The sequence below is a fragment of the Pantherophis guttatus genome, chromosome 4 (genome assembly GCF_059756535.1).
Source record: "Pantherophis guttatus breed Tessera chromosome 4, ASM5975653v1, whole genome shotgun sequence".
NCBI lineage: Eukaryota > Metazoa > Chordata > Lepidosauria > Squamata > Colubridae > Pantherophis > Pantherophis guttatus.
The window spans coordinates 154,101,748-154,116,009 of record NC_142066.1 but is presented as its reverse complement, the minus strand read 5'-3'; the positions used below and the strand labels follow the sequence as shown (position 1 = coordinate 154,116,009).

The following is a 14,262-nucleotide window of genomic DNA, read 5'->3' as shown; positions in this document are numbered from 1 at the left end:
CGTGATCCAAAGCTCCGGCGGCCGCACTCTCCCAAGCGGCCACCAGCTCTTCAGTCGATTCGTGTGTCAGGGTCTCAGGAAACAGCCCAAGCTCCGTCAGGAACCTTTCGGGATCCATCAGGCGCCTGGGACGGAACCATTTGGTCGGTTCCGTCCGATCAAACTGATCTTATGATAGTTTTTTGTAGCCATTGTAATGTTTTGTTATGCTGTTGTAACCACAGCATAAACAAATGCTGCGGTTGTAAATCAAACTTGTTAATTGTTAAGCAAACCCATTGTTTGTAATGGCCTTTTTATTTTTATTTTTTGCCAGAAAAAAAATATCATGACTTGCAATTGTGTGATCACAAACAATTATAAAGGCACACTGATTGCCAAGCACCCAAAATGTGCTGGGTGGGGGCAGATATTGGAACTTCAAATTTCAGTCATCTTTTTGGAGTCCACCTTAACTTCAAATGGTTGCTAATCAACCAGTTGTTAAGCAAGGATTAGCTGTAAATGAATTGCACTCAGTAAGGGAGCTAGGAAATAATATTATCAGGAGTAAATCTGTTATCCGTTTCATTCCATGCAGAAATTGACCCATAATCTATTTCCACTTAACCATTGAAATGTTAGTTTTTTAAAGCAAATTCAGATGCCTCCTCAAACATCTTATCTTATTACTCTGAATTTTCTAATGGGGAAAATAAAAAAAGAATAGAAAATGAGGACCAGTTTTAAAATCCTCGAGATGTCAAGGTTAAATAGATAATGTACATAATTTCTCACATCATTGGGATCTGGAAGTGCTCTGCTTTGGCCAAAGTGCTCGCTAGCTTAATTGCATCGTGGTTCATTTGCAGTTTGATGGTAACAGAAACGTAAGACAGCAAGAGGTTGGTTTTTTTTTTCCATAACGCACCAACAAGGCTACTTTATAATAGATAATTTATCTAAGGGTCATTTTCAGAAAAAGCCAAGAGAAGCATTTGTATTATTTCATTTTAATTCAAATTTCTTTATAATTTGGTTCAACCTCTGGAAGAAAGCCGTGTTGTTTTTTAAACACCAAGAATGAAAAGGATGTTGACAGCTTCCAGCTGATTGCCTACTGATCCTGAACAGGAGAATTTCAAAATTGGAAGGGGTTTTGCATTTTGCAGTGGTGGTGCATTAGATCTGCACACAAAAGGCCTACAGCAGTCAACCTAGGATTTAAGGATAAATTTACTGGCAGGGAGAACAATTGATCGAAGGAACGACTTGCCTCCAGAAGTTTTGGGCGCTCCAACACCTGAGGTTTTTAAGAAGAGATTGGACAACACTTTGTCTGAAATGGTACAGGGCAGGGGTGAAATCCAGCAGGTTCTGACAGGTTCTGGAGAACCGGTAGCGGAAATTTTGAGTAGTTTGGAGAACTGGCAAATACCACCTCTGGCTGGCCTCAGAGTGGAGAGGGAATGGAGATTTTGCAGTATCCTTCCCCTGCCACGCCTACCAAGCCACACCCACAGAACTGGTAGTAAAAAAATTGAATTCTACCACCAGTACAAGGGGTCCTGGAGTCTGAGTCATTAAAATGGGGCAAAACTCACCACTACACAACTGCCTTCTTAGTCATGGAAATTTTGGGGCCCAGTTGTGATGTATATCGAGGACTACCTGTATTTGTAATAGGACATTGGGCCAAGGGTGAAATCCAGCAGGTTGTGACAGGTTCTGGAGAACTGGTAGCGAAAATTTTAGAGTAGTTCGGAGAACCGGCAAATACCACCTCTGGCTGGCCCCAGAGTGGGGTGGGAATGGGGATTTTGCAGTATCCTTCCCCCAGGAGTGGGGAGGGAATGAGATTTTGCAGTATCCTTCCCCTGCCACGCCCACCATGCCACACCACACCAAGCCCACCAAGCCATACCCACAGAACCGGTAGTAAAAATAAATGGATTTCACCACTGCATTGGGCCTAGTCATTTGTATGATGATGTCATGACACATGGGTCATGGTTAGCCCACTACCACCGTCTCCTGTGTCCACCCATGGATTTATGCCCTCAAGATGGTTTGGAAGTAGGAATCTCAGAATTTCCCATCAATGAGATTCTTCTGGGACCTGCAGTTTGACACACTTAGAGGTTGAAAAGTTGCCAGTAGAATGGAGGCATTTAATCTAGCATCCTTTCCCCAGCAATTGCTTTACAAGCAATTACAGATGGGTGGCAAATAAATTCAATAAATAAAAATAAACAACGGGCCAGTGGATGAATCATGGAAGTTCATGACATTTCACTGGTAGCTCAAAATTCTGAGAGTTGGCAAAGCTGTGAGATGGTCAAGCCAAGGTCATACCTGTGAATTCAGGTGCTTCGAATCCCTCTATTACCTGAATCCCAGGAGGTTTGTCCAGAGTCTTGGTCCATCACAACTCTTGAATGTGACTCTACAAAGACTTCACAACCAAAGGAAAATGTTTGCTTCTCTTCCAATGATGCCATTGGGATATAATACCAAGAGATAACTTCTATTATTATTAAGATAGGCCTAAATGTTTACTCCTAGAATTAGGTCATTTGGTTTCCTTTGCTACATACTCCCTTCCTATCTCCCCATTTCTGGTATTGTGAAAAGTCATTTAACAAATGTTTCATTTAACAACACAAAATTTGGGCTCAATTGTGGTCGTAACTCAAGGATTACCTTATTTGCAAATCTGACCAAGGATATGTATTATCACCTAACTATAGGTTTCTGAGTCCTTCCCGCATTTCTGTTTAGCATCTAAAAATATGTCTTGACTTTTACTCAGTGCATTTTACTTCTCCCTTCAATTCCACCCCAGTTTCAGACAAGTGGTAAGTCAAATATTTTCACACACAACTATCTCTCTATGCCAGTTGTCTCCCAAATGCATTGGGCCTCATTTTGCTTCCATTTACGTAGAACGCCTAAATAAAATAATATTTTTTTAAATATTAAAATAAACAACAACAATTGAGAGAAACCTTCACCTATTTCTTGTGCAAATAATGGAACAATTTTGTAGTGAGGAAGGGGAAGTTTTTCCAGCTGAGAAAAATTAGGGAATCATTTTCATTAAGATTATTGTTGACCGTACAGATTTCGAGAAGGCTTTATTTTTAAAAGTCCATTTGAAGTTTGGGAAGTTTGAGTTTCCTCCAAGATCCATCTTCTTTCTGGGTCAGGAAGTCAAAACAGTCAAGATGGCATAGCCACCGAGCGATCAAAGTCCCGTCAATTTTTTTACCTGCACTGACAGTTCTAAGATAAATTTGTGGCCCCATCTTAACCTTTGTGCCCCCCCCCCTTGTAGACAATGCTGGTTTCAGGTGTCACCAACTACCCGTCCCTTTGTTCAAAACAATCCGAATTGTTTCTTCTCATTTTGCTGTTTCCATGTAGGCATCTGGTAGAATGCATCCTTTGTCTTCCCAAAGATATCGGAAAATTCTGCATCAGATAGGAAGTACTGCAAAGAGAACAAAAAAAAAATGACCCCCTTTAATGGATTATTCAATCAAATAATTTAATGGATTAATGTCGATCGAAAGGACAGCAGTTCAGCGGTTCGAATCCCTAGTGCTGCATAACAGGGTGAGCGTTCGAAGTTACAATGGCACTGAAAAAGATGACTTATGACTGTTTCTTAAGTGAGTTTTACCCTATTTTACAACCTTTCTTGCCAAGGTTATTAAGTGAATAACTGCAGTTGTTAAGCTAGTAATATGGTTATTAAGTGAGTCTGGCTTCCCCTGTTGATTTTGCTTGTCAGAAGGTCGCAAAAGGGGATTGCATGACTCCGGGAACACTGCAACCGTCATAAGTACATGCCAGTTGCCAAGCATTTAAATTCTGATTACGTGACCACGAGGATATTGCAATGGGCATGTGAAAAACAGGTCACTTTTTTTCATTACAGTTGTAACTTTGAACAGTCACTAAATGAATGGTTGTAAGTCGAGGACTCTCTGCAAATAGATCCTCAAATTGGAACTTAGCTGCATACTTCTGGAGATCATCTCCCTTGCTGAAACCGGTAGATGTTTCCTGGCTGTGTTAGAAAGGATTTCTTAAAATGCAGAACATCTTTTGGCCCTTGGGGGTGAAGTTTCTGGTAGAGGATTATGTAGCACCATTACGACTCCAAACTTTGAAAATTATGTTCATTTTCAAAATCAATATATTGGCCACATTTCACATGTGCTGTAAATGCTCTCCTAGGATGAACCCTGCATTCCACAAATATAAGGTTCTCTTTCAGAAGTTGGAGCTGGCCCCATATCAAAAGATTGTCCGAAGACAATTTTTTATTTTATTATATCTTTGGAGATTCTCAGAGATTTTGGGTTATCAAAGTCATAGGTGCTTTTTCAAAAGGCAACTGGACTGTTTTTAACCTCAAGGAAGAAGGAGGAGGAGGAGGAGGAGGAGGAGGAGGAGGAGGAGGAGGAGGAGGAGGAGGAGAGGAAGAAGAAGAAGAAGAAGAAGAAGAAGAAGAAGAAGAAGAAGAAGAAGAAGAAGAAGAAGAAGAGGAGAGGAGGAGGAGGAGGAGGAGGAAAAAGAAGAAGAAGAAGAAGAAGAAGAAGAAGAAGAAGAAGAAGAAGAAGAAGAAGAAGAAGAAGAAGAAGAAGAAGAAGAAGAAGAAGAAGAAGAAGAAGAAGAAGAAGAAGAAGAAGAAGAAGAAGAAACAACCAACAGATACCGGTACCATTTTTAGGGTATTCCCTATTCACTTCACAACTTTATCCCTGTCGCCTGAGGAGGCCTTCTCAATACAGAAGTTGGCACAGCCCTTTTCCAGAGGCTACCAGAGTAGAACTGCAATCACTAACCCACATGTTGCATGTCAAAAGGACACAGATACACCATTGTGGGGTCCTCTGAGCTTAGTTGTTTTCTTGCAGATATTTCATTACTGAACTAGGAAACATCATCAGTGTTAGAAGGAAGTGGGGTTTGGAGAGAGGAGGAGGAGGAGGAGAAAGCAGAAGAGAGTAGAGAGGAAGAGAAGGATTGTGGGGTTCTTGGTGTCCTCTGAGCGTAGTTGTTTTCTTGAGATATTTCATTCCTGAACTAGATAATATCATCAGTGCTAGAAGGAGGAGGAGGAAAAAGAGGAGGAGGAGAGAGGAAGAGAGTCCTTGGTGCTCTCTGAGATTGGTTGTTTTCTTGAGATATTTCATTCCTGAACTAGGAAACATCATCAGTGCTAGAAGGGAATGGGATTTGCGGAGAGGAGGAGGAGGAGGGGAGAGGAGAAGAGAAGAGAAGGAGGAGGTAGAAGAGGATTGTGGGATCCTTAGTGCCCTCTGAGCTTGGCTGTTTTTTTGCTGACATTGTCAGGGTTCCTATGAATGCCCTAATTAAATCATGAGCCTCGAGCCAAGCTTCAAAAGAAATCCAATTATTTATTAGGAGCTTCATGTCTGTACATTCCCAAGTGAAGCCAGCTCAGACCCCACATAATTTAGGGCCCCAATCATGACCCTGTTTCCCCCTTCCCTCCAGGGTGTGTCATCAATCACATTCAAATGGAGCAATTTCCCGGGTTGTAGAGATCACTCCCCTTCGCCCGCTGTAAGTAACCCTGGGATACAGCCTTGAGAGAGATAAATCTGGAATGTGCATCTTTCACAGACCCACCATTGTGTAATGCTAATCAGGACAGCCCATCCTACCTCCTTTTTGGTGGGGTCCACACCTTCCGGAAGCTCATCCACTGTCTTGTTAATCAGCAGGTCTCTAGGAAATGTACCAACTTCATTTGGTTGTTGGCAAGATGTGTTGGTGTTGTAACAGTTACTACTGTGAGTAAGCGTTTGGTCATCCTGCAGACTTGACTTGGCTTCTGAAATGTCTGCATTGGCAGTGACAGGCTTATTGCTGGTAGTTCTGTGGTTGAAGTTAGCATTTTTCAGATCCTGTCGAAATAAAGGGGAACTTGTGAAATGGAGAGACACTTTATTCATTACTTAGAGGAGGAATTTTATCTACCTCGATTAATCTCAGTTGACCGGATGTACCCAGGGGTAATCAGGAATATAATGCAATAAAAATGAAATCCAACTGAAGGCTTCTAGGCCACATCTTCAGCAACATGAAGGTGTGCGGACTTCAACACCCAGAATTTTGGGAATTGATGTCCACACATCTTCAAGTGATCAAGGTTGAGACATAATGCCTTATACACACAACCCAACCATTGTGCCACTTGACGGAAGTGAAACTCACACCATGAGACAGAAACCAAGGTGGTATCTGACTACACCTTCAACCCATCCCTTAAAAATTTAGCAACTCACCACACCAAAACAAATACTTCATTTAACCATGCAGAATAAAGCCAAATCTGTCAGAGAATGATAATTTACAAAAACAATGGTTAAAGTTGAGCATCATGGCAAGGATGGTTGGGGAAAACCTTGTGGTGCCTTTGTTTGTTAACCTAAATATTTATTTATTTTGCTTAATAGTTAATCCAGGGCTGGGTTAAAGGAATGAGAAAATCAAGAACAGCCTATTTCATTAGAGTTTTGCAAGAACCTGTTACGAGTTTACCTGCTCTTCTGCCTACTCCTTATGTAGTGTTTCTCAACTTTGTGTGGTCTTCAATTTCCAAAATTCCACAATCAACCTATATGGATTTCAACTCCCATAACTTCCCAGCCAGCCTGGATGGATTTCACCACTACAAGGCATTGGATGCCAAAACAATTAGGCATGAATTTCCCCTGTGCCATCACTCTTCTGAACACCTCATTCCCACAGCACTGTTTTAGGCCTAAAGATATTTCCAGCAAGCCTTTTTTTTTTTTAATTATTTTATACACAAACTTAATACATCAGTCAATCCTTTCATGTGTCATCTCGGTGTTTCTTCAATGGCTTCATCTCCTTGCTATTTCTTCTTTCTTCATTTTCTCTTAATCTATTACAACCTCTCTTCAAAAATACAATATTTTAATTATACCATTCTCTTGCATAACTATTAATTTGTTTATCTATATTTCTTTTCTAGCCAATGGTAAAATTGACCCCATATCTTAAAATATTCTGAATCCTCTCTTTCTTTAATTTTCAAAGTTAATCTATTCATTTCTGCACAATCTAAAATTTTCTTAATTACCTCCTCTCCCAAAGGTATTTTCTCTGCTTTCCAGTTTTGCGCAAATACTATCCTCGCTGCTGTTATTACATGAATAATCAAGTATATCTTTTCTTTACTTATTTTCTCTGGAAGGATACCCAATAGGAACAACTCCGGTTTTAAGTCAATATGTTGTTGTATCATTTCTTCTAGCCAATTGGCCAGCAAGTCTTGATGGACTTCAACTCCCAGAATTCTCCAGCCAGGAATTCTGGGAGCTGAAGTTCACACGTCTTAAAGCTGCCAAGATTGAAAAACACTGCCCAACTGGGAAATAGGGACACAGGAGTCCCTCTTGTTATTAAGTACTTTTATCCCTTCATGAATTCCCTTATTTTTCAATTAAATTGAGAAAAATTAGCTCCTTCAAGATACTTGGCCAGTATCATGTGATTAGGGAGCTGGAGGCTAAAACGTACAAAGAACGGTTGCAGGAACTGGGTATGTCTCATTGAATGAAGAGAAGGACTAGGGGAGACATGATAGCAGTCTTCCAATATCTCAGGGGCTGCCACAAAGAAGAGGGAGTCAAGCTGTTCTCCAAAGCACCTGAGGGTAGGAAAAGAAGCAACGGGCAGGAAACTAATTAAGGAGAGAAGCAACTTAGAACTAAGGAGAAACTTCCTGACAGTGAGAACGATTAATAAGTGGAACAACTTTCATCCAGTAGTTGTGGGTGCTCCATCTCTGGAGGCATTAAAGAAGAGATTGGACAACCATCTGTTTGCAATAGTATAGGGCCATGATGGTGAACCTATGGCACGCGTGCCACCTGTGGCACGCGGAGCCATATCAGTGGGCAGGTGAGAATTGCCCTAGCTGAGTTCCAGCATGCATGCACGTGCTGGCCAGATGGTTTTCGGCCCTTCTGGGCCCACTGGAAGTCAGGAAACAGGCCATTTCTGGCCTCCGGGAGGTTGGGGAAGGCTGTTTTTGCCCTCCCCAGGCTCCTAGAAAGACTCTGGAGCCTGGGAAGGGTGAGAAACGTGCCCACTGTGCCATCACATGCCAAAAGCAGGGGGAGCATGGGGGGGGGTTGCATGTTCGGGGGGGCGGGGTGCACTGAATTATGGGTGTGGACACGCAAGCATGCGACCCCCCCGTGCAACCCCCATTTTTGGCACGTGATGGCAAAAAGGTTAGCCATCATTGGTATAGGGTTTCCTGCCTGAGCAGGGGGTTGGACTAGAAGACCTCCAAGGCCCCTTCCAACTCTCTTATTCTACGGTATGTTCTATGTGTGAAAAGTTGATCAAAGCCTTTGGGAGCTAAAAAAAAAAAAAACGGAGAGAAATTCAAGTGCTTGATTATGCATGGGATTAAAAAAATATTTCAGTGGGAAATTATGTAACCTTTGCAAAAAATAACCATACACTAGAAAGTAGACAAGTTCTTCATCTTGGAGACCTTTAAGGCGATTAAGAGCACTCCCGAAAATAGACATGATGCAACAGATTGGACCTTTGCTTTTCAGAATGTTGGTTTCCTAGCACTTCTCTTCTCTTTTTCCCTTCTCTTTCTTTTGTCTCTTCTCTTCTCTTCCCCTTCTCTTTTCCCCTTCCCTTCTCTTCTCCCCCTCCCTTCCCTTTCTTTCCCTTCCCTTTGTCTCTTCTCTTCTCTTCTCATCCACTTCTCTTCTTCCCTCTCCTTCCCTTCTCTTCTTCCTCTCCCTTCCCTTCCCTTTCTTTCCCTTCCCTTTGTCTCTTCTCTTTTCTTCTCTTCTCTTCTCATCCACTTCTCTTCTTCCCTCTCCTCTTCTTCCCTTTCTTTCCCTTCCCTTTGTCTCTTCTCTTCTCTTCTCTTCTCATCCACTTCTCTTCTTCCCTCTCCTCTTCTTCCCTTTCTTTCCCTTCCCTTTGTCTCTTCTCTTTTCTTCTCTTCTCTTCTCATCCACTTCTCTTCTTCCCTCTCCTCTTCTTCCCTTTCTTTCCCTTCCCTTTGTCTCTTCTCTTTTCTTCTCTTCTCTTCTCATCCACTTCTCTTCTTCCCTCTCCTCTTCTTCCCTTTCTTTCCCTTCCCTTTGTCTCTTCTCTTCTCTTCTCTTCTCTTCTCTTCTCTTCTCTTCTCTTCTCTTCTCATCCACTTCTGTTCTTCCCTCTCCTTCCCTTCTCTTCTTCCTCTCCCTTCCCTTCCCTTTCTTTCCCTTCCCTTTGTCTCTTCTCTTTTCTTCTCTTTTCTTCTCCCCTTCCCTTCTCCCCCTCCTTTCCCTTCTCTTCCCTTCCCTTCCCTTTGTCTCTTCTCTTTTTTCTCTTCTCTTCTCTTCTCTTCCCTTCCCTTCCCTTTTCTTTTCCCTTTTCTTTTCTTTTCCCAAGTGGAATGAGTCATGGAAGTTCTCGCTCACCTACTCTATGTGTGGTCTTTCAAAATTGAACCAAATGCCATAAGAAAAGGAAACACAACCACAGTCTGTGTGAGGAAAACAAATTCTGGGGAAAATGGGACCATGTTAGCAAGATAAAAACATAGAAGGAATGTGTTCAAATTGAGGCAGCCTTGAAGTGCTCAGTTCTCAGTAGGCGGTATCTGAATTTCTATCATAAGGTAACTAATCTGTTTCATTTTATTAAGTATAATTCTTTCTAGAATATAGAAACTGTAGAAGAATGGGGAAGTAAAATTTGCTAATTATGAATATCTATGCTTACATCATCTATGCCCTATGCATATGTATGATTATATCTTTTTCTCTCCCTTTCCTGAAATATATAAATATGAGTGGATCTTTTGGTCTGTAGGAATCCCTCCCTTTATTTTCTGGATAATATTCCTCCAATACTCACTGAATGAATGAATGAATGAATGAATGAATGAATGAATGAATGAATGAATGAATGAATGATTGATTGATTGAATGAATGAATGAATGAAATACTGCATTGAGTCTTCATTATTGAAGGATCATTGGTGTTCTCTGAACTTGGTTGTTTTCCGCGTTTTATTATCCAAACTAGGTAACATCGTTAGTGTTGACAATGTTTGCTAGTTTGGGTCATGACATGTCTGCAAGAAGACCACCAAGGACCCTCTCATTTCAACCCCAAGCTATCAATATTTTCCTTTATTGGTACTTCATTACTGGTTTGGGCATCCTGCTTTTGATTTCACATGTGCTCTTGGCTTGAACTGGGGTGAGTTTCTAGGAACAACAATAGCAAAAGCAGTAGCACTTAAACTTATATACCGCTTCACAGTGCTTTGCAACCCTCTCTAAGCAGTTTACAGAGTCAGCCTATGGCCCCCAACAATCTGGGTCCTCATTTGACCGACCTCAGAAGGATGGAAGGCTGAGTCAACCTTGAGCCGGTCAGGATCGAACAGTTGGCAGTAGGCAGAGTCTGCCTGCAATACTGCGCCACCACAGCTCAATGGCTCAACAGTAATGCTGATGTCCTTATTCAACTGTCCCCTTAATTCATTTGCTTTATATGTCGGACCTCCCCACATTCCTGGAAGGAGAGGAGGCCATCCCCAGCTCCCACCTCTGCAGACAATCAGATATATTCACCATTGTGATTTCTGATATGGCAGATACGTCTCCTAAACTGCTTTTCATCTGTTCATAAGACTTGCCATCCTAAGAAGGAAGATAAAAGATCATGGTTTAGAAAACAAAGAGGTGGTTAAATTAAGCCATACAGGAATGTTGCTGGCATAAATCTGAAGGACATTTTCCAGAGGCAAAGAAATGGAAATTGTACAGCCAGATTGTCCTTCTAGAAGATGCTTTTAATTAACGTCTTCTCGGCCCATTAACTGTATCCTTCTTTTAAGTGCACTGAGGTTGGACTATTGCAATGGTTTGGAAAGGCCTTGCAAAGTGCAACTGGTACAAAATGATTAAACTATATTCAATAATTTCTGCAGGCAGGTAGGCAGGAAGGAAGGAAGATGAAAGAAAGAAAGAATAATGAAGGAGAGAGGGAGGGAGGCTGGGAGGAAGGAAGGAAGGAGGGGAGGGGGAGAAAGGGGGAGCTGGTTGGAGGGCGGGAGGAAGGAAAATGAAAGAAAGAAGGAGGGAGGAAGATAGATGAAATAAACAGCTGGGAGGAAGAAAGGAAGGAGGAGAAAGGGAGAGATGGCTAGAGGGAGGAAGGGAGGAAAGAAGGAAGGAAGAAAAAGAAGGAAGGGTGATGGATGGATGGATGGATGGATGGGGGAGAGAGGGAGAAAGGAAGGAAGGAAGGAAGAAAGAGGGATGGAGGGAGAGAGGAAGGGAGAGAGGGAGATTTCCAATGCTCCTTGCCAGACTCCCACAAAGAAACTCAGTGGGGAAGCCAGCAGGAAGTTAAAAGTGGTTCCCTCTCTTGCTATTTCTTTCTCCAGCCTTACTCATTCTGTTTCTCTACTTAGATGAAAAAACGTATCTGAAACAGTGACCGAATGGGGAACGGGCTGTCTACTTCATATTTAAATCTACACTTCTTCTTCAATTCACCTTTTGTCTTCTGATCTTAATTTCACAGCTGCGTTGCAATCTTCCCTATATACCATCATGATCTCCAGATGCGGCTATACACAACTGGCCCTCATTTGCCCATCATTGGTTCGCAAGACTTGATTTTTCAATAAGACACCAGAACAAGTTCATCACAAACTTGTTTTTGGATGAGAACAGTGTATCTCTCTTACTTACGCTCCACTTGTAAGGGTCCCAGGCAGTGAACCAACCGGTGAAGTTCAAGGGCTCGTGACTTTGTTTGACCATGATGATTGGGGTTGCTACGTCTCTTCCCGCTGGGTGGTTCTTCAAATATTCTCTGGCTGCAGAAATGGACTCTGTCTTTTCATAGCTGTTGGCAGCTTTCCCGACCCAAAGGAAAATCTGAAGATGGGGAAAGAGAAGCTAGTTGGAAGGAAAAGAACTGGGAAGCTCTGAATAGAGATATAGCCATTCTTCTTTTTTTTTTTTAAATAATCTTTATTTACATTTCGGTTAAACAGAAAAGACAACACAACATAAAATGACACACAAAGAACAATATAACAATAAACAAACATACTTCCATATAGTACCTTAATAAACAAATATTCGGTACTATAACTCTATATTATATTCCGGAGAAGACAGAACAGCTTATATACCTTAATACATCAATTAGGTCTATCCGACCTCACTTATCCTATATAATATAAGTTTCTCATTAAATACCATTCCTCATCTAATGTGGGTTATAGTTTCCTCTTTTCTAACCATTTATAAAATTTTTCCCAAGCTAAACCTACTTGTGTTTGCTCTCTATCTTTTAATTTTTTAGTTAGCATATCTGCTTCCGCACATTCTAAATTTTTTTTTATAATAGCCTCCTCTGTTGGGATATTTTGATTTTTCCAGAGTTGAGCATACGTCAATCTCGCCGCTGTAATGATATCTAGTGCCAAATACCATAAGTCCCTTTTTATATTTTCCGGCTTAGAACCGAGCAGGCATGTCTCTGGTCGCCAATCAATTTTTAACATTAAGATCTCATTGAGCCATTTTTTTATTTTCCCCCAAAATATCGCTGCTTTCGGACACGTCCACCACTGGTGGTAATAGGTGCCATGTTCCCATCCGCATTTCCAACAAATTTCAAATTTCATTTGAAGCTGGGAAAAAGAGTGTCCTGTCATCGCCACTAGATGGCAGCGCTGACTAGGGGATTCTGGGAGTTGAAGTCCATCCATCTTCAAGCTACTAAGGTTGAGAAACACTGTGTTAGGCGAACTCCAATACAGGTACGGTAGTCCTTGACTTACAACAGTTCGTTTAGTGACCATTCAAAGTTACAACAGCATTGGAAAAAGTGACTTACAACTGTTTTTCACGGTTACAACCTTTGCAGCATCCTCCCCCCCCGGTCACGTGTTCAAAATTCAGACGCTTGGCAACTGGTTCATAGTTACGACGATTGCAATGTCCCATGATTCTCCTTTTGCGACCTTCTGACAAGCAAAATCCACGGGAAAGCAAGATTTTCACTTAACAACCATATTGCTAACTTTTCAAATGCCGTGATTCACTTAACAACTGCGGCAAGAAAAGTCGTAAAATGGAGCAAATTGTCACTCGACAATTGTCTCACTTAGCAACAGAAATTTTGGGCTCAGTTGCGGTCATAAGTCGAGGACTACCTGTATCGTGGATTAATGTTTGGCAACTTTAAAATGTGTGAACTTCAACCCCCAGAATTACTCAGCCAGGATATGCAACATATCTTGAAACTGCCAGATTTGGATATGTTACATCACTGCCAATGTTATAACACAGATAGTCCTCAACCTACGACCGATTGCTTAGCAACCTTTCAAAGTTAGAGCAACTGACAACCTGGTTTTGAAGTTTGATGGCCCTTCTGGTCACGGGATTGGAATTTGGGGCACTTGGCAACTGGCCCAAATTTACAGCGGTTTGCAACAGCCTCTGTCATGTGACTGCAATTTACAACTTCTGGTTTCCAGCAAAAATGCCTATTGGATAAAATGGACTTCGCTTAACAATGGCTGTGTTTGCAAAAAAACCAGTCTGCAAACACGGCAGTTGTTAAGAAAGTCCATTTGTGATCAGTGATGTCATGAAGTGACCTGCTTAAGGACTGCCATAACTCATCGCTATAATTCCAGCTCGATTACAGTTGTAAGTCAAAAACAACATGTATGTGACACTCTAAACAGTTGTAAGAAAATTAAGTGCTTTGTATATATAAGATACATGGTTAAGACTTTTATAAACTCAACTCCTGATCTCTGAATTGGAATTCAGATCCCTAGCCTTCTGGCTAAGATTTATGGGAGTTATAGTCCTAACATCCAATCTGGAATACAATTGTATTTAATCCTTTTTAATGCTTGGAGTACAGGGATTCCTCAACGTTCGAGTCCAAAATTTCCTTTGCTAAGCAAGACAGTTGTTAAGTGAGTTCTGCCCCATTTTGTGACCTTTCTTGCCATGATTGTTAAGCGAATCCCTGCAATTGTTAAATTAGTAACCAGGTTGTTAAATGAATCTGGCTTCCCCATTGACTTTGCTTGTCAGACGGTCACCCCCCCAAAAAATGACCCAGGGACGCTGTGACCGTCATAAATACAGGACAGTTGTCAAGCACCTGAATTTTGATTGCGTCACACAGGATAGA

General features: G+C 41.6%; 1 protein-coding gene across 2 annotated transcripts in view; it reads right to left on the bottom strand.

The window, feature by feature from the left end:
* Nucleotides 1-2,976: 2,976 nt before the first annotated feature.
* The window catches only part of VILL (villin like), a 60,353-nt gene continuing 49,067 nt past the window's right edge, over nt 2,977-14,262 (bottom strand). For both annotated transcript variants that reach the window (XM_060683218.2, XM_087893117.1), the window contains exons 17-20: nt 11,784-11,972; nt 10,656-10,724; nt 5,682-5,924; nt 2,977-3,472 (exon numbers count right to left, since the gene is read on the bottom strand). In XM_060683218.2, the coding sequence (XP_060539201.2) occupies nt 3,359-3,472; nt 5,682-5,924; nt 10,656-10,724; nt 11,784-11,972 (615 nt within the window). In that variant the 3' untranslated portion in view covers nt 2,977-3,358. The remainder of the gene's footprint in view (nt 3,473-5,681; nt 5,925-10,655; nt 10,725-11,783; nt 11,973-14,262) is intronic.